This window comes from Myxine glutinosa, chromosome 5 (genome assembly GCF_964187855.1).
Source record: "Myxine glutinosa chromosome 5, kmMyxGlut1.1, whole genome shotgun sequence".
NCBI lineage: Eukaryota > Metazoa > Chordata > Myxini > Myxiniformes > Myxinidae > Myxine > Myxine glutinosa.
The window spans coordinates 211,774,731-211,793,705 of record NC_136265.1 but is presented as its reverse complement, the minus strand read 5'-3'; the positions used below and the strand labels follow the sequence as shown (position 1 = coordinate 211,793,705).

Sequence of the window (18,975 nt, the reverse complement as noted above, 5' to 3'; positions counted from 1 at the left end):
ACTGCTGCCTCTACTCCCTCAGTACTCAGACCCCCCATATATACCCCCATAAATCATGCCTTCTTCCAGTACCCCACTCCTGGTTAAATTTCGAAAATTCAGGCTGGCTGCAAACCTCAGATCGATCATATTTTGACTAGGGAATGGCCGTGCCTAGGGGTTGGACAGCATTCCCCCAGAGCTACTCAAGTGTGCAGAGGTCCTGATCAGCCTGGCCAGCGATTTCCATGAACCCTTCCATAAGGTATGGGCCTCAGGTACAGTCCACAACCCTAACAACCCTAACAGCTGAGGGATGGACTCCTTTTTTCATTGTACAAAAGGAAGAGACCCTGCAATCAATGCAGCAGTTATCGACCCATTTCACTGTTGTCAGTCCCTGGAAATGTGTTTAGTCAAACTTGTTCACCTGGAACCTTTACGTCGACGCCACCCACAACAGTCCGGCTTCACGAAGGTCTACTTGTGGATGCTGTGCTCATCCTCAGGCTTTTGTCTGAACTCTATCGTGACTTTGCAAGACCGCTTTGCGTTGCCTTTACCTGCATGGCTGAAACTGCAGAACCTTTCAAAAAAAAACAAAAAAAAACTTTCTTTGTAGGGATGTCCGGAGGTATTTTCCCCTGGAAATTTTTTTTATAAATTGTCAAAATATGCATTTTGGGGGTGATCTTGTCCAAATTGTAACAAATAAACTATGCAAATAAAAAAAGTTAATTTTTTATTTCACCTGAGCATGCATTGTTGGGAAAATTATTTTCAGTTAGTACAGCATTTTATTATAATAAATGAAATGAATACTGAATACCACATACCTTTCTAGGACTTTTGATACACTAGAGGACCCCTTGGTCCAAATTTTCATTGGTCTTCACGGCCTTGTAACATGCCTACCTGCTGCAGTGCTTGAGCATTAGCTCACCTTTCACCAAATCCAGATATTCTTGGGCCATGGTTGGAGGATTATACGTTTGTTATTATTATTGCCAAATGATACTACTATTATATTATTGTTCATATTATTTGTATCAATGAAAAAATTATTTGTCACAATGTTCTCATTTTTGTTTTGTTTTGTAATCATAAAGCCATGCTGTGCTCTATACACCTTAACATGGCGTGGGTTTAGAAACATGGGAATTCTTCCGGAATATTTGTAATTAATTATCCTAATGAACTCAGGAGATCATGACGATCATTTCATTTTGGTGTATCATATTCCACATCAGATATCTCCAATGGAACTCCACCAACCCCCCCCCCCCCCCCCAAAAAAAAACCAACAACAACATGCCTCCATCTCCTTCTTCCCCTTGAGTTAAAATGTATTGGTCTCGTATCGATGTGCTCACAAACCAACAGACATTATCTGATTTTGTATTTGTGTACAGCAGAATTACATCTTTACTTTGTGTAATGTAAAGACGGCACTTTGGTATTTCCCTTGGAGTTCATAAGAGGGAATGGTGACATGAAACTCTAACAATGGACGTTATTTCTGAAATTTACTGACGTAGACAGACATTCTTCTGCCTGACGGACATCTGATCACATACATTGCAAACTTTTGTACCCAGAAAACTGACACAAATTTACAGAGTTAATCAGCACGAAAATAAAGAAACCTCCGTATGGGTCGTACAAAAATACGGAGTTCCATGCCACATGGAAGGAGTTTCACCCATGCATCTATATCAAGGCCGCCTTTGACCCAATGGATCGGAGCACTCTGTGGAAGGCCTTGGAATTCTTTCATTTTTGCTCCATCTCATCTGGCAGCTGCACGAGAGCACTCCATCAAGGGTACACATCGGAAGTGACGTCTCCGGATCTTTTCCTCACCACTTTGGGTGGCCGCCAAGGCTGCATCCTCGCTCCAGCTCTATTTTGTTGTGCCATCGACTGGATACTGAGCCAGTGTAAAGGAGACCTTGGAATAACTTTTGGCGGTGCACTCTTTACGGATCTTGACTATGATGATGATGCGGCGTTGTTCCTAGGAATGCCCGACCAATGGCCAACGTCGTTAGAGGTTTGAGGAAGAGGTGGGGAAAATGGGAATGCACATTTCCTGGCGAAAAACCAAGGTTGAAAACATAGGTCCCGGCCCACCTCCGACACCAGTCATCGTCGCGGGCCAGACCATTGCAGCAGCGGAGTGGTCCAGATACCGTGGATGTGATGTAGACTCTACGGGCTATTCCTCACCTGTCATTCACTGATGTATGGGCTCTGCCTCATCAACTTTTGGTCAGCTGAACCATGTGTGGCAAAATACACGACTTAGTCTATCAACAAATCTCAGAGTAGACACTACCTGTATATTGCAAATGCTCCTGTATGTGTCTGAAACCTGGCCGTTGATCATAGAGAATGGACAAAAGCTCCAGGCCCTCCACATGAGGTGCAAGTGTCATCCTTGGAGTCCAATGGTTTGACTTTGTCACCAACACGACAATATCACACAGCACCGGTCTCGATGACATTCCACAACACCATTCCGCATAGGCGCCACTCCCTTTTTGGGCACCCTCGGAGACTGCTAGACAACACATCTGCACAAATTGCCCTCAAATTAAGCATCGACGTCGGCGGAGAAACCAACCCCGGTCCAGACTTGAAATGGATCAGAGGCCGCCTCGGCAGCAACTGGGTACATCATCTTGAGATAGACCACAAGACACATGCACAACAGTTGTGGCAGTATGCATTTGACAGGATGGAGTGGGTGGCTCGATGTCCCTGTGCTGGATTCGGAGTAATGATGATGATTATGCAAACCTCGACTTATATTCCTCGCTTCCTGAGGCTGTTCCGTCTCATTCTTCACTCCAGAGCTCTAAGCAGGCAGTACACCGCCAGCTCTGGTCATCCCAGATTCTGTCCCATGACCTTTATTATACACCCATTAACATTTTCTCACTCGACTACCTTACTTGCTAGTTTTAGTGTTTTCTCCCCTATTCCCCATCTTCTTTTTGTTTGTTCATCCCCTCGACGTTTGTCCCATTGTCAGTTTTACCTTGCTTTTCCATGAGCCTCACGACTGTAAAGAAAAACAATAAAATAAAGATTTTATGAGAACCTCTGTCACACCATAATTGTTATTCCCAGGAATAAACTAAGCGATTCTGGAAGTGAAGATTTACACTTTAATTTAATAATTACGGCATTCGTTGATGTGAAACAATCGGGCCAATGGGAGTTTGGCACGCCAGCTGTGTGAAGGCAATATCGATGCTCATGTCCATCAGACTAACCTCAATTTACCCATGCATGGACGAACAGAAGTGAGCTAGATGAAACAAATAATTGAAAATACAGAAACACATTTATCAGGGTAGAGGTCATAAAACAAAATCACAAGATCCGAAAAGCAAGCGTGCCCATCTAACGCCCTTCGCACAAACTTTCGCCTATCTTCACTCTATGCCTGATCAGACAAATTGTTACATACAGGGACAAGAGGGTGAAGGGAAAGGAAAAGTAATTCAGGATGGATACAGATGAATTCTTGGGCAGAACTCAGATGGGCATGACTCTCCAGAGCTTTGCTGTCGCACAGCACAAATCCGTTATTCCCGGACTCATGCCGAGCAGTGCGGAGATCGGCACTTCGTGGGTGATATGCACCCAATTCTGGGGAGATCTGCACCCAATTGTGGGGAGATCTGCACCCAATTGAACAAAGTAGGGACCCACAATTGACACTTAGCTCTTTGCTTCTCAAAGTTGCCCACAACAACACAGCACACGGAGCTCTTACTCCAGAGAATGCCCAGCTGAACTAAACGTTGGCCAATCAGAGCTGTACAATTAAAACGTCACTGCATGGTCATCCCTCTTTCTCATTGGTCACCGCACATCGAAGAATTTCAAGTTCAAAGGTTATTGGGTTCCAGCTGCAGATAAGCATTTAAAACCAATTGGACACATGTAGCTGAAGCAACCAATGGGTGTATGACCGAGTCAAAACATCATGAGGAGGTACGTGGCTGTTCAAGCCAACCACAACAATTCGGTCAGACATTCGCCCGATTAAAAACTGCCCAAAAAGACTAGGAAGACCTGAATAGGAAGGACAAAGGAAGCAGTTATTGAAGCCTGACTGAATATATTTAACCATGGAAAAACACTTCATACAGATACAACTAGAACGGCACTCGGTAGAGCACACACCTCTGCCAGGCTGAACAGTTTACGTTTTGTATCCCAGTGATAGGGCGGATTTGGATCCGGACGTGACAAACATCGAATTGGCTTGTTGTCACCTAACCAACTCATTCACCTTGTTTTGTCATAATCCGTCCACAACTTTGTGAAATATCACCCAATGGTGAATAATCACTTTGAGAAACTTAAAAACTCGCATCCAGATGGCATTCGGATCTTCACCAAAATTGAATCAATTCTTCCTTGTCACACACCCAACCTCTCTGCCAAATTCCGTCCGAAACCGTCTACAACTTTTTGAGATATCTTGATCACAGACAGACAGGGGTGAAAACATAACCTTCGGTGGTGGAGGTAACGAGTATTTCAGCAAGAATCAACAGTGATTGGTCCAGAAACCCTCTGCCGCTCCATTCCTCAACCCTCAGATCGGCAGTCTGCAGCCTCCTCACTCTCTGCAGCCCTGGACAAAATCACAGACTGGTCAAACGAGTGGAACATGTCTTTCAATCCTGACAAATCTCACACTCTTACTATGTCTCTCCGAAAAGACCGACTGGACAACCCTCCCATCTACTTTCTCAACAATCCTCTCCAAGAAGTTCTGTCACTCAAGCTTTTGGGTCTCACTATCTGCCATGATCTTTCCTGGGAAAACCACATTTCCAAGCTGGAATACTGTTCTCAAAGGAATACTGTTCTCAAAGGAATACTGTTCTCAAAGGAATACTGTTCTCAATGGAATACTGTTCTCCCCTCTGGGCTGGTGCTCCTGCCTCACACCTAGCTCGTCTTCACGCTGTTGAAACAAAGGCTTTCAGAATCATTGGAATCTCCCGCGATGAAGCTAACTCCAAGGGCCTCTCACTCAGTCATCGCAGGCAGGTTGGTGGTCTTTATGTCTTCTACCGACTCCTCTTCGGCCTATCTCCCCCAGCTACGTCTGTGCTCTGTCCCCCAAATAGTCCTACAGGTCACACAAGATCTGCCTGCAACCCTCTTATAGTTAAACTGCCAAAATCAAGACTCTCTATTCACCTCCACTCTTTCATTCCTCTTTTCTCCCACCTCTGGAACAAACTCCCCCACTTTCTTCAATCCAACTCCTCCCTCCAGATCTTTAAAACAGCTGTTCACCACCATCTCTTATCTTCTCCCATCCAAAACCTTGATATTTTCTACCCACGTTAAATCACCCCAGATCCACTTTTTTGAAATACCGACTTCTTTCCTGGAAGTCCTAGCAGTGTCCATGTGTTTTATACCTCTCCCACCCCTCCCCCATTCCCATGCCTCCTCCCCCCCAAGCCCTCTCCCTCCCACAGATCTCCCGATGTCCCTGCTCTCAAATGTTGTACTTGTGTGTCCTCCCTCTCTCCCCCCATCTTGTCTCCCACACCCTTGTCATATGTTTTATGTGTCAGTTTGTGTTTTTGTGATTAATGTTAGCTCCTACACGAGCCTCGATCTTGTATACAAAAAAAGAAAAAAACATTCTACAAGAGGAGGCGCTCCTATGGTACAAATTTTGTGTCAATCGGGGCAATGTTTGCCGAAAAAATGAATTTTTAAAATGGACACGCATGCAGTACGGGACACAGCCAAATGCCTAACCCTGCTTTTCGCTTCGCGAGCGCAGGGTAATAACCAGTGTAGTTCAAGACTATGCCAAACACTGACTGACCTCACCGCTTGCTGCCAGTACGAGAGTAAAGGTCACCACGTGGTTTAATAGCACAACTGTTGGTTTGTGTTGGCGGTAATCACCTGGATTGTGGTTACAAACTTCTGGGTGGATATCTCATCCTGAGCCCTATCACATCGATTCCAAATCAAACAGGAAAGAGCATATTAGCCTCGGGCAACATTTATTTATGATCCATGAACTCCGTTAGGTTTTAAACTCTAGTTGATGTTGCTTTTTGTATTAACTGAAAAATATATTTCGATCAAAGCAATTTTGAGGAAAGAAAGCAGAAATCTGAAAACTAGCACAGGTCAGGCACATCTGCCGAACACCACACAGATTTGGTAGAGCATTCCTTTATGACATCATATTGCACAATTTGCATTATAAATATTTGCATCCTATTTGTGCTCGAGATGTTATCAGCCACCCTTCATACCAGGTGAATGCCAAGGCTCTGATGCATCTTGTGCAAGCGTTCTCGATGCAGGGCCTCTGCTTTGAAACGAAAATGTGGCACAGTGTTCAGCAAAAATCACGTCTGGAAGGAGGCGCACACGCATTCCACGCATCGCTGTCTGCAGAAATAGTGCCGAAGAGTGAGGCCAAGGTTGAGTCAGGTTCAACAAATCCTGGGAAAGGGAAGGCAAAAAAGAATGACATCCTTTTATTTAAAGCTGAGATAATTACAAAATACAAATGTAAATTTGTCCAGTGTCCATGTGTTTTATACCTCTCCCACCCCTCCCCCCCCCCCCCCCCTCCCTTCCCCTTGCCTCCTCCTCCCAAGCCCTCTCCCTCCCACAGATCTTCCGTTGTCCCTGATTCTCTGCTGTTGTACTTGTGTGCTTCCCTCTCTCTCCCCGTCTTGTCTCCCACTCCCTGCATTGTATGGTTTGTGTGTGCTTTTTCACCCCTCAGCCCAAATTGGGCTAAGGGGTATTCTCGTCATGGGCGTCATCCGGGCGTCCGTCAACTTTTGGTTTCCGTCAATTTCAAGGAGAACGGCTTGTCCGATTAAATCCATTTATGCAGTGTGTGTTGGGGTTGAGTAGAGGAAGGTTCCTTTCCAAAATGGGCGCGCTGCGATTTTCAATATGGCCGCCACGGCAGCCATCCGGGTGTCCGTCAACTTTTGGTTTCCGTCAATTTCGAGCAGAACGGCTTGTTCGATTAAATCCATTTTTACAGTGTGTGTTGGGGTTGAGTAGAGGAAGGTTCATGGGCGTGCTGCGATTTTCAATATGGCCGCCACGGCAGCCATCTTGAAATTGGTTTCCGTCAATTTCGAGCAGAATGGCTCGTCCGATTAAATTCATTTTTGCAGTGTGTGTTGGGGTTGGGTAGAGGAAGGTGCCTTACGAAAATGGGCGCGCGGCGATTTTCAATATGGCCGCCACGGCAGCCATCTTGAAATTGGTTTCCGTCAATTTTGAGGAGAACGGCTTGTCCGATTAAATCCATTTTTGCAGTGTGTGTTGGGGTTGAGTAGAGGAAGGTTCATGGGCGTGCTGCGATTTTCAATATGGCCGCCACGGCAGCCATCTTGAAATTGGTTTCCGTCAATTTCAAGCAGAACGGCTTGTCCGATTAAATCCATTTTTACAGTGTGTGTTGGGGTTGAGTAGAGGAAGGTTCCTTTTGAAAATGGGCACGCTGCGATTTTTAATATGGCCGCCACGGCAGCCATCTTGAAATTTGTCTCCACCATGCATGGGCTGAGGGGTTATGCCGGCTTTGCGGTGCTATTTTTTTTTTTTTTTGATGTTTGCTCTTACAAGAGCCTCGATCTTGTATACAAAAAATAATAATAATAATAATAATAATAATAAACAACCCTGATAGCTTCAACATAAAGGATACGTAACATGAACCCATGACTTTTTATCCGTTTATGGAAATCAATGAATAGCGGGGTGGCTTGGGGTCAATTTTCAAGATTACCGTTACCGGGCGGACAAAAGCGCCATTTTTGGTGTGAGGCTTCCTTAGGGTATATCAGTTGATTTTAGCCGAGGAGCCCTCTCGAAATATGTACGTAACCATGGTAACACAAACAAATCCAAGATGGCTGCCATTCATGATAAAATACCAATTTTCTTGGGTTGTAGTTGTTAGAGGAAAGCCAAATTGTATCAAAATATTACTTAAATATCAGAACCATGTCCTCAACATGTTCGGTCACCCTCCTGAAATATTAAAGTAAAACATAAAAATCCAAAATGGCCGCCATTTATGCTGAAATAGCAATTTCCTTGGTTTTTAGCGGTCATACGATGGCTAAATTGTACCAAAGTATGATTATATTATACCAGAATATTTTTATTGAAGCCCTATTTTTAAAAAAGATACACAAATAACCTACCACATATGGACAACATGGTTGTTTATTTCCCGTAGGTCTAAAGATCAAAGAAATCAAACTACATAATATTGACTGCAACATCCAAACTAATTGAATTTAAAAGTGATCTAAACTATTTTTTCTCAAGATAGTGCATTCTTGAGACAAGGGTTTGAACATGGAAATAATGTGAATGCTTTAATTATGCTTTTATCCTAACCTTAATGTGACCCTTGTGGGTATCCGTAGTTATATACCTAATTTAGAGGGCGACATTGTGACTACAGGCTGTCTTTACTATACTGCTAAGCACATGTATTGGTGGAAAGTTTTCTGGCCTCCTTTTGTATACAAGATCGAGGCTCGTGAAAGAGCTAACATTAATCACACAAAAAGACAAACCGACACACAAAACACAAAAAAACAAGGGGAGCGGTAGACAAGATGGTGAGAGAGGGGGAAGGACACAAAAGAGAGGGGGAAGGACACAAACACAACATTTGAGAACAGGGACATCGGGAGGACTTGGGGGGAGGTGGGAGAGGATTAAAACATATGAACACTGCAAGGACTCTGGGGTGAATTACCGGGGGTAGAAAAGATCAAGGTTTTCGATGGGGGAAGATAAGAGATGGTGGTGAACAGCTGTTTTAAAGACCTGGAGGGAGGAGTGGGATTGAAGGGAGTGGGGGAGTTTGTTCCAGAGGCGGGAGAAAAGGGGAATGAAAGAGTGAAGGTGAGCAGAGAGCCTAGACTTTGGCAGTTTAACCAGAAGAGGGTTGCAGGCAGATCTTGTGCGACCTGAAGGAATATTGGGGGGACAGAGCACAGAGAGAGCTGGGGGAGCAAGGCCGGAGAGGAGTCGGTAGAAGACAGAAAGACCACCAACCTGCCTGCGGTGAGTGAGTGAAAGGCCCTCGGCGTTGACTACATCGCAGGAGATTCCAATGATTCTGAAAGCTTTGGCCTCAACAGCGTGAAGCCGAGCAAGGTGTGAGGCAGGAGCACCAGCCCAGAGGGGGGAACAGTATTCCATTGAGCTGCGGATGAAAGCCTTGTATGTGGTGAGGAGCTCAGGTGTGCCAAGGAAGGACTTCGCACGACGGAGGATGCCCAGTCGGCGACTGGCTTTGGAGGCCAGCTTGGAAATGTGGTTTTCCCAAGAAAGATCATGGCAGATAGTGAGACCCAAAAGCTTGAGCGACAGAACTTCTTGGAGAGGATTGTTGAGAAAGTAGATGGGAGGGTTGTCCAGTCGGTCCTTTCGGAGAGACATTGTAAGAGTGTGAGATTTGTCAGGATTGAAAGACATGTTCCACTTGTTTGACCAGTCTGTGATTTTGTCCAGGTCTGCAGAGAGTGAGGAGGCTGCAGACTGCCGATCTGAGGGATGAGGAATGGAGCGACAGAGAGTAGAGTCGTCAGCAAAGAGATAGAGAGGATTTTCAAGAGAGTCAGAGAGATCATTGATGAAGACCAGAAAAAGCACAGGGCCCAGAACACTACCTTGGGGAACTCCAGCCTGAACAGGAAGAGGAGATGAGAGAAACCCATTCAGGGCCACACGTTGACTACGACCAGAGAGGAAGTCCGCCAGCCATGCGTGGAGATTTCCATGGATACCAAAGGAGGAGAGTTTGGAGAGCAGAGCAGGGTGCCAGACCGTATCGAAGGCACGTGAAATGTCAAGGGAGACAGCTCTAATTTCCTGTTTGGCGTTGAGGACCTCCATCCATTGTTGAGAAAGCAGAAGCAGCATGTCCAGAGTAGAGTGACCAGGTCTGAAACCAAATTGATGATCAGAGATCAAGCCATTGGAGAAGAGGAAAGATTTAATATCTGAAGCAATGATGGATTCCATGACTTTGCTGATAATTGGGAGAAGGCTGATTGGTCTGTAGTTGCTGGGATCTGTTTTTGCACCTTTTTTGTGCAAAGCGGTGATGTTGGCTGATTTCCAAGCAGATGGCAGATGACCTTGAGCAAAAGAGAGGGTGAAGAGAACAGAAAGAGAGAGTGAAAGTGCAGAAGAACATGATTTTAGGACCCGTGGGCTGATGCCGTCAGGACCAGTTGCAGAATCAGAGTCGAGGGTTGCCAGAAACTTTTCCACCTTGTCAGGAGGAAAGGACACAGAGTCCAGGAGCAGCTGGGTACGACTGGGTACGGTGGGTACAGAGAGGGATGGGTTTGGGACACAAGATTTAGAGGCAAACACAGAGTTGAGGCATTCAGCTTTTTCACGTGCGGAGTCAGCCGTTAAGCCGTTTGAGGTGAGGGAGGGGATGGAGGGGGAACAAACACCAGAAACAGATTTGACCAGACGCCACCAGGATTTGGAAGAGGGAGACAGATAAGAGAGTTCGGTCTTGAGAATGGTGAGATATTGTTTCCTGGCTCTCCTGAGGGTGGACACACACTTGTTTCGGGCTTTGTGAAAGGAAATGAGATTTCCTTCCGTTGGATTTGCTTTCCAGGAGACGAAAGCAAGTTGTTTCAGGGCAACAGCCTCACCACAAGATTCCGTGTACCATGGACGGGAGGAAGGGTATGACAACTGAAGACGAGATGGTATAAATCTGTGCATGAGAGAGAGCAATTTACTTTGAAAGAATTCCCAGGATGAGTTGATGTCAGAGGCGGTAGAGATGGGAGACCAGTCCAGATGATTGATGGCTGCTTGAAGACCGTGCCAGTTGGCCTGAGTGAAATGCCAGACTCGTCGACGCTGAGGAGGCTCTCTGAGAATGGTCAGAGAGATGTCCACTTTGACAAGCACATGATCAGATGAGCCGATTGGAGCAGAAGAAGAGCAGCAGACATTTTCAGGGAAGTTTGTCATAACCAAATCCAGAAGAGAAGATGCTCCGTTGACTGAGATCCGGGTCGGGAAATTGACAGATTGTGTCAGTCCCAGTGAGTCGCAGAATTCCTTTGCTGAAGAGCCATGGCTGGTGAGAGAGGTACCCACACCCAGCCAACTGGCATGGTGACAATTGAAATCACCACATATGAGGAAGAGAGAGTTGGGATGGGTAGATAGAAGTTGGTCCATATTATCAGACAGTGAGATGTAGATGGAGTCATCGCTGGTTGGTGGACGGTACAACACACATATGAACAAAAGGTGGGAGCGAAGGGGAAGCCGTAGCCAAAGGTATTCCTGGGGGTGAGGTGGAGAGAGGGCAGTGGAGGGCGAGTGAGGAAGAGAGTTTTTTATAAAGATAGCAACCCCACCTCCAGGACGAGGCTCAGGTCTATCATACCGGAGGAGGGAGTAACCTGGGAGAGATACCAAGGCATCAGAGACATCATGAAGGAGGAAAGTTTCTGTTAAGCAGATCACATCTGGTTTGTCAGAAGTAACCTGTATGGAGAGGTCAGTCAAGTTTGAGCGAAGGCCCCGGATGTTTGAGGTCCATACCGTTAATGAAGAGGAAGGGGGAGCATCGGGTCCAGAACAGGGGGGGGGGAGGGGTAGGGTAAGATGTGGAAGAGGAGGAAGAGGTAGGGAGAGCTGTTGAAGGTGTGTCAGAGATTTCAGAATAGCTTGGAGAAAGGGAAGAATGGGGCGGACAAAAGGTTTGATGGAGATTGGGTGAGGCACAGTGAGGTGTTATTTGAGGAGGGGGGAGAGCAAGGCAGAAGGTTTGGGGACATGAAGGTGAAAGTTGGAAGGAGGAAGAAGCAGGGAGGATGCTTTGAGGAGGAGGGGTGTGAGGGGAGTCTAGGAGGGGAGGAGCGAGGGAGAGTCTCGGAGGGGAGGGGTGTGGGGGGAGTTTAGGAGGGAGGGGAGGGAAGGGGCAAGGGGGGAGATTTGAAAGGGATGGGTGATGGGGAGGATTTGGAGGGGAGGGGTGAGATTGGATTTTGAAAAGTGTACGATTCATGGGAAACGAACATTTTTTGCAAAATGAGTTTGAGACCTTCGAGTCAAAAATACGTTTGAGGACACTGGAGGAGGGATGGAGTTCTGGATAGTTGAGGGAATGTAGAAAGGAGGAACTGTAAGAGATGGTATTATATATATTTTTTGGAATGAATAGATTTGGTGAGCAAGACGAAAGCATCCTTTTGTAGGAAAAGAAGAAAAGGGTGTTATAATATATGAGAGAAAATAGTTGTTCAGGGGAGAGATTATACATTTCTAACCGCGTGATCGCGAACGAAGAACGAACTAACAAAAAGAACAAATAAACGAATAAGACCTGGGAAGGAAATAGTTTTTTGGGGGGTTTTTTTTTTTTTTTTGTGAGTACAGATATTAAACAAGGAGGTACGGGGTGAACGACTGGGACGAAACAGTGAACGAAAATAATTTCAGCGCATTCGACGAATCGCTGAGAGGAAAACAAACCACAAGGTCGGAGACGGTACGGTAGTCCAAGCCTACGAGTACTAGGCCGCAGAATACTCGATACCATTAACCGACGATTGTGTATACATGTACGAAAAATTAGCACCGAAAATTTTCCAAAAGATACGCTATAGGTACATACACCGAAGGAAAGATACAGTCTCGACAAAAACACGATTGAGAAATATCACTTAGCTTCGAAAGCGTGAGCGCATGGAGCAGCTTCGAAAAGACGTGACCTCGCCGTGATCTCGCGAGATCTCGACGATCCTTTGTTAACAATCTACATATTTTATGGTAAGTAAGCAACTTTTCAAGTTATTATCTTTAATTACAGAACTTCAGTGATCAAGTCAGGTTTTTTTTAGCTAAACAGAAGTATGTGTTTATGTACATTTGGTAACAATCAGCATAATTAGACAAGCTTAAACACTCCTATAAATAATGGCCTATGCAAAATAATCAACACAATGTGCACTATATCAGGAATTTAGAAAATTCTGGCTAATTAGATATTTTTATACTGCATTATATAGCACTTATTAACTTTACCCATGATAATGGTTAATACGTATAAATCAAATATAATAAAAAGCAACTGTTAAACAATGCTGTTGCCCAGGCCATTTTTAAAACTACGGAAGACATTATAGGACATCATTAGTGAAAACAAAAAATCAGATGTCCTATCTTGACTTGAAAATAAATGTGATTGATTATGTGTTTTTTTTCTCTTTGTTATCACAATAAATTTTCCATATGGAAAGTATTATAGGACATCCATTGTGAATGCTAAATTAAAGCTGGATTAATATTACTTGTGAGTAAAATTTATATTTTTGCCAAACTCAACTTAAGTTATTTATATTGATATTATTTTAATGTGAATAATATATACTTTTTTCTCAATTTCAGAGCACCGATTGAAAGCCAAGGAAACTGCTGGTACGGATTGGATTCAGACATCGTGCCAAGAGAGACGAGCCCGTATACAAGATGGATCTAGATTGGAATTGTTGTATCATTTGTCAGCAACACACATCTGAACCTTTGAAATGCCCTTTGCAGAATCCTATAGCAAGTCGTGACATGACAGATGCTTATACATCATTTTTGACAAATGTAGAACAGTTCAGAGACATTGATGCACTTCCAACTAACATCTACTTTGGCAGTGATGTTACTGCTGCAGATTTTGTAACCCACCATGCATCTTGGCATAAATCTTGCCATTTGAAATATAACAATTCCAAGTTGACAAGGACGCAAGCAAAGAAAAGGGGTGTCCCCAACACTGTCGAGTCTCAAAGGAGATCAAGTAAGCGCCAAACGATAAACACAGCAAAGTGCATCTTCTGTGACAAAGGACACGAGGACGGTGAGCTCTCTCAAGTTTTAACATATGATGCTGATACCAATATACGATGTATGATCACAGAGCTACATGACACACAGCTTCTTGCTCGAATTGTTGGAGGAGATTTGATTGCGATGGAAGCAAAGTATCATTTAAAATGCCTGACCCATCTGCGAAATCGTTACCGCAGTCTCGTCAGAAAGTCGAGTCGGGAATCACCAAATGTAAATGAAAAAGTGAATGAGTCTAGAGTGTTTGTAGAGCTGACAAGCTACATTGAGATAGCTGTAGACTCTGGGACTTTCCTCTTTAAGCTTTCAGAGATTCATTCACTCTATGTGAATCGTCTTCAGGACATGGGTATCCACAAAGAAGTCAACAAGACTAGGCTGAAGCGTCAACTGCTGGAACACTTCCCAGAGGCACAGGAACAGAACGATGGTAGAAACACGGTTATTGTTTTCAAAGAAGGAATGCGAAATATGTTGAAGGAAGCCTATTTGCCTTTCTGACGTCCAAGGTTGCCGAGTTTACCTTTCCATCAGGCAAATCCGTGTACATCACATCAGGTGAATCTGTAGTATCCACAGGCACCATCAACGCCATGCTGAACTGCAACCATGAGGAAGCAGATACGAGGGTCATAGTGCACATCGTGCATGCACTAGAGCAAGATATGAAGACTATTAAAGTGCGCACTGTTGACACAGACGTTGTAGTCATACTTATTGGTACATTTTATGATCTCATGGTCACTCAGCCATTGGTAGACATCTGGGTTGCCTTTGGAATGGGTAAGAATTACAGATTTTACAGTATCAATGCCATATGTGACAGACTTGGGGAAACAAGATCACAAGCTCTACCAGTATTTCATGCCCTTTCTGGATGTGATACCACATCAGCCTTCCAAGGTAAGGGCAAGAAGTCAGCCTGGCAGGCTTGGCAAGCCTATGAAGACATCACAGAAACATTTGTGTATCTGGCTCGTCACCCCTTTGAGCTTCTTTATACAGACGCTGATCACTTCCAGAAGATCGAGAGACTAATCATCATCTTGTATGATAGAACAAGTCCCTTGAGCTCCGTCAATGAAGCAAGACAGGAACTCTTCTGCCAGAAGAATCGATCAATGGACAGAATACCACCCACACAGGATGCTCTTCTTCAACATGCCCGGCGGGCATTGTACCAAGCCGGAATCTGGACAACCAGCACACAGACACAGCAAGTGGTTCCTTCTCCACAGACATTTGCATGGACCAAGGTGTCAGATGTATGGGTACCAGTTTGGATATCAATGCCAGAGGTTTCCAGAGCATGCAGAGAACTAATCAAATGTGGTTGCAAAGGAGACTGTACCACATGCAAATGTGGCAATGCCAATCTTGTCTGCTCAAAACGTTGTGTTTGCCCATGTATTAAATAGACAAGTAAATAAGAACATTGCAGATGTCTAGATTACTGAGAAAGTAAGGATTTGCACATTGCACACTGAACATTATAATATACTTTTGTTCAACAGAAATCCCCCATGCTCACTACTGAATGACCAAAGTACTTGTACACTCAATTTTTTAAAATTATTTTCTTTAAAAGTTGATGACTGAGGTCAATTATATATGATATAATTATAGATATAGACATAGACTATGATATAGTGGTTATAAGTTTCATGATTGTGTGGCTACAAATTCCCCTCATCCCAAGTGGGACTGGGAGGTTTTTTTTAGACCAGGAGTATTGTAATATATAAAGCTATATCAATATGCAGTACCAGAGACTTAATCTTAATTAAGTCTTAATCTAAACCTCTCATTGGTTTATAGTGGATACTGATTGTAATGGTAGGCGTGACATCCAATAAGCGACACGCCCAATTCTTGGGCTCGATATTTTGCACTCCTAATGATAATGTTGTATTTCCAGGGTACAATGTTTACAGCTTATCATTCGCAATAATTGATGACCTGGAGTTATAAGCAATGTATTCAAGCCAAAAGCTTTCCCCCCCCCCTAACATTGAGGGCGCCCTTCACATGAAATCACTGAATGTCCCTTTAAATTTACTGGTGATATTGTAATATCAAAATACACATTCAGTGTCCTAAAAATTTATATTTTGATACCAATTTTTGCTATCCATGACTTATATAACCCGGAAAATGTTTTTAATTACTGGATGGCGGCCATTTTGGATTTTTTGGTTTTACACGAATACGCGTAAAAATTCGCGAGGGCTCCTCGGCTAATATTGATTAATAGGTCATTAGGAGTGTTCATGCCAAATTTGGTGATTTTGTCCACCGTGTAACGGTAATTTTGCTAAGCCACCCTACTAGAAGATACATGTAAAGTATTATGAAACCATTTACATCGATTCCATTGCAATGGCACAAATTGCAATAGCATGAGAAACGGACTTGGAAATGTGTCAGTAGGAAAAACCCAGAACGAAACAGAGTCAAATGCACAGATTCATATTCTATGCTGACAAACTTGCTCAACCAAATGTTAACAGGTGTGTGCTAACTGCTGTGAGGATGAAGGTGAAGCGATGTTTCGTGAGTGAGCCCGTCGTTATATGCTCTACTTCTCTTCAGATTTTTTCAAGCAGTACCTGAGTTCGTAGGAGGACTACAGCGTCACCATCTATAGCCTCACAATCCAAGACTCCAGCAGCCTCTCTGTATTCGGTTGTCAACTCTCGCACCTTTACCTTGCAGACAAATTAATAATCAAATTCAGAGTTTAAAATGTAGGGCTTCTAGAAAAGTGAAAGGGGGTAGGTGAAGTTCAGCATCATCCTAAAACACTTTCATGATGGGAAAGGGAAAAAAATCACACAACTGAAACACAGAGTTTTGGTAAAACAAAATTCGGATACAAGTAGAAAACGAGCTATTAAGATTCACAATGTAACAACATGTATTCCTCAAATGATAAAGTCCTGCAGTGTGATGTGGGGGACCAAATGGATAAGATCAATGTGCGAGGACAAGACCAATCTAATTACCTCCATTGTCCGAATCTAATTACCTCCACCAAAGGTGGATGGAGGTTGTTTTTTTGTATTTTTTTGTATACAGCATCGAGGCTCGTGAAAGAGCTAACATTTATCACACAAAAAAAATCAGACACACAAAACATATAATAAGGGTAGCGGTAGACAAGATGGGGGAGAGAAGGGGAAGCACAAACACAACATTTGAGAGCAGGGACATCGGGAGATCTGTGGGAGAAAGAGGGCTTGGGGGGAGGGGCGTGGAATGGGGTGGGGGGTGGGAGAAGGATAAAACACAAGGACACTGCAAGGACTTCCAGGAAAGAAGTTGGTATTTCAAAGTGGATTTGGGGTGAAATTAGCAGGGGTAGAAAAGATCAAGGTTTTGGATGGGGGAAGATAAGAGATGGTGGTGAACAGCTGCTTTAAAGACCTGGAGGGAAGAGTGGGATTGAAGAGAGTGAGGGAGTTTGTTCCAGAGGTGGGAGAAAAGAGGAATGAAGGAGTGAAGGTGAGCAGAGAGTCTTGATTTTGGCAGTTTAACCATAAGAGGGTTGCAGGCAGATCTTGTGCGACCTGTAGGAATATTTTGGTTTTCACCCCTGTCTGTCTGTTTGTTTGTTTGTTTGTTTGTCGTTTGTGAACAAGATATCTCAAAAAGTTGTGGACGGATTCAGACGAAATTTGGCAGAGATGTAGCGTAAGTGACAAGGACGAAATGGTTAGATTTTGGTGAAGATCCAGATTCGGATCCGGCTACTGGAATTTTTTGTGTTTCTTCACCATTGAGTGATATGCCCAAAAATGATATATAGCAGGATATCTCAAAAAGTTGTGGACGGATTTGGACGAAACCTGTTGGACTGCTTGGGTGTGTGACCAGAACTAATCGTTTCGATTTTGGTGAAGATCTGAATATGGATTCGGCTCCAATAATTATTTAATTTTTAAGTGATTCTTCACCATTGAGAGATCGGATGAAAAGCGATATATAATATGATGTTTAAAAACGTTATGGACGAGTTGTGAATAAACTTGGTGGAGCAGTTAGTTCGGTGACAAGAACAAACCGATTAGATTTTGGTTCAGGTCCGAATCCAGATCCGGCCTATCAGTGGGATAGAAAACGTAAACTGTTCACCAGGCAGAGGTATGCACTCTACTGAGTGCCGTTCTAGTTGTGATAATTAATTGAACTATTGTCAGCAGATTGCAGCAACTATTTTGTGAAACTAACACAATGAATTGTTGTCCTCGGTAAGGAGAGATTTTCCAAGATTTCATCATTGAGGGAGTTTGGAATTTTAGAAACTTTCCTACCTCAAGCCAGAGTTGTGGCAACTAAAGCTCTCAGCATTTTTGGAATCTCCGAAGATGAGGCCGAAGAACAGAGCCTGTTGCTTTCAAATCGCAGAAAGGTTGGTGGTCCCCCGACCCGACCCAGCAACAACACAGTGGATGAGTTATTCCAGTAACACCCTCCTGGTTAATCTTGCAAAATTCAGACCAAGGTAACCTCCCACCTTTGTGCCTTTATTTTCCTGTCGTTGGAAACACCAACCAGAAACCATTCTTTCCCACTCTTAATGTAATGAAAATGTATCCAAGTTGAACCCAGGTGTGATGCTCGCTTGAACCATTGAGAGGCGTCTATAAGAACTTGGACGACTGTGGCTCCGGGCCACTCCTGCGACATTTAATCTATGACATGTAGACACGGATGGTGCGTATAAGCAGATAATCTAGGCTCGCTTGCATTGACTGACATTATTGATCCTTCCTATATGATGCCATGATCCTGATATATATATATATTGCATGATTGTATTCAACAGGATGTTGCCAGAGATCAGATTGTCATTAAACCTACCTACGGGACAAAGTTGTGGAATTGATTGATTTTCTACTACAATTAATGACAATCTATCTCGCTGTCCACTCGAGAACAAGAGGCGAACGAGGACGACATGGCAGGACACAGGATGATTCAGGTGCCGCTATTTGCAGCCGACCTGCAAGCAGCGGATTCGGGCTCGGAGCTGACGCATTGGCT

The 18,975-nt window shown here is 44.0% G+C and overlaps 1 protein-coding gene across 1 annotated transcript in view; it reads right to left on the bottom strand.

Moving 5' to 3' along the window:
* The window catches only part of LOC144892464 (ribitol 5-phosphate transferase FKRP-like), a 55,362-nt gene that overhangs the window by 20,300 nt on the left and 16,087 nt on the right, over positions 1-18,975 (bottom strand). Inside the window, 3 exon segments of the mRNA XM_078779446.1 lie at positions 6,300-6,384; positions 6,386-6,492; positions 16,539-16,637. Coding sequence (XP_078635572.1) covers positions 6,300-6,384; positions 6,386-6,492; positions 16,539-16,637 — 291 coding nt within the window.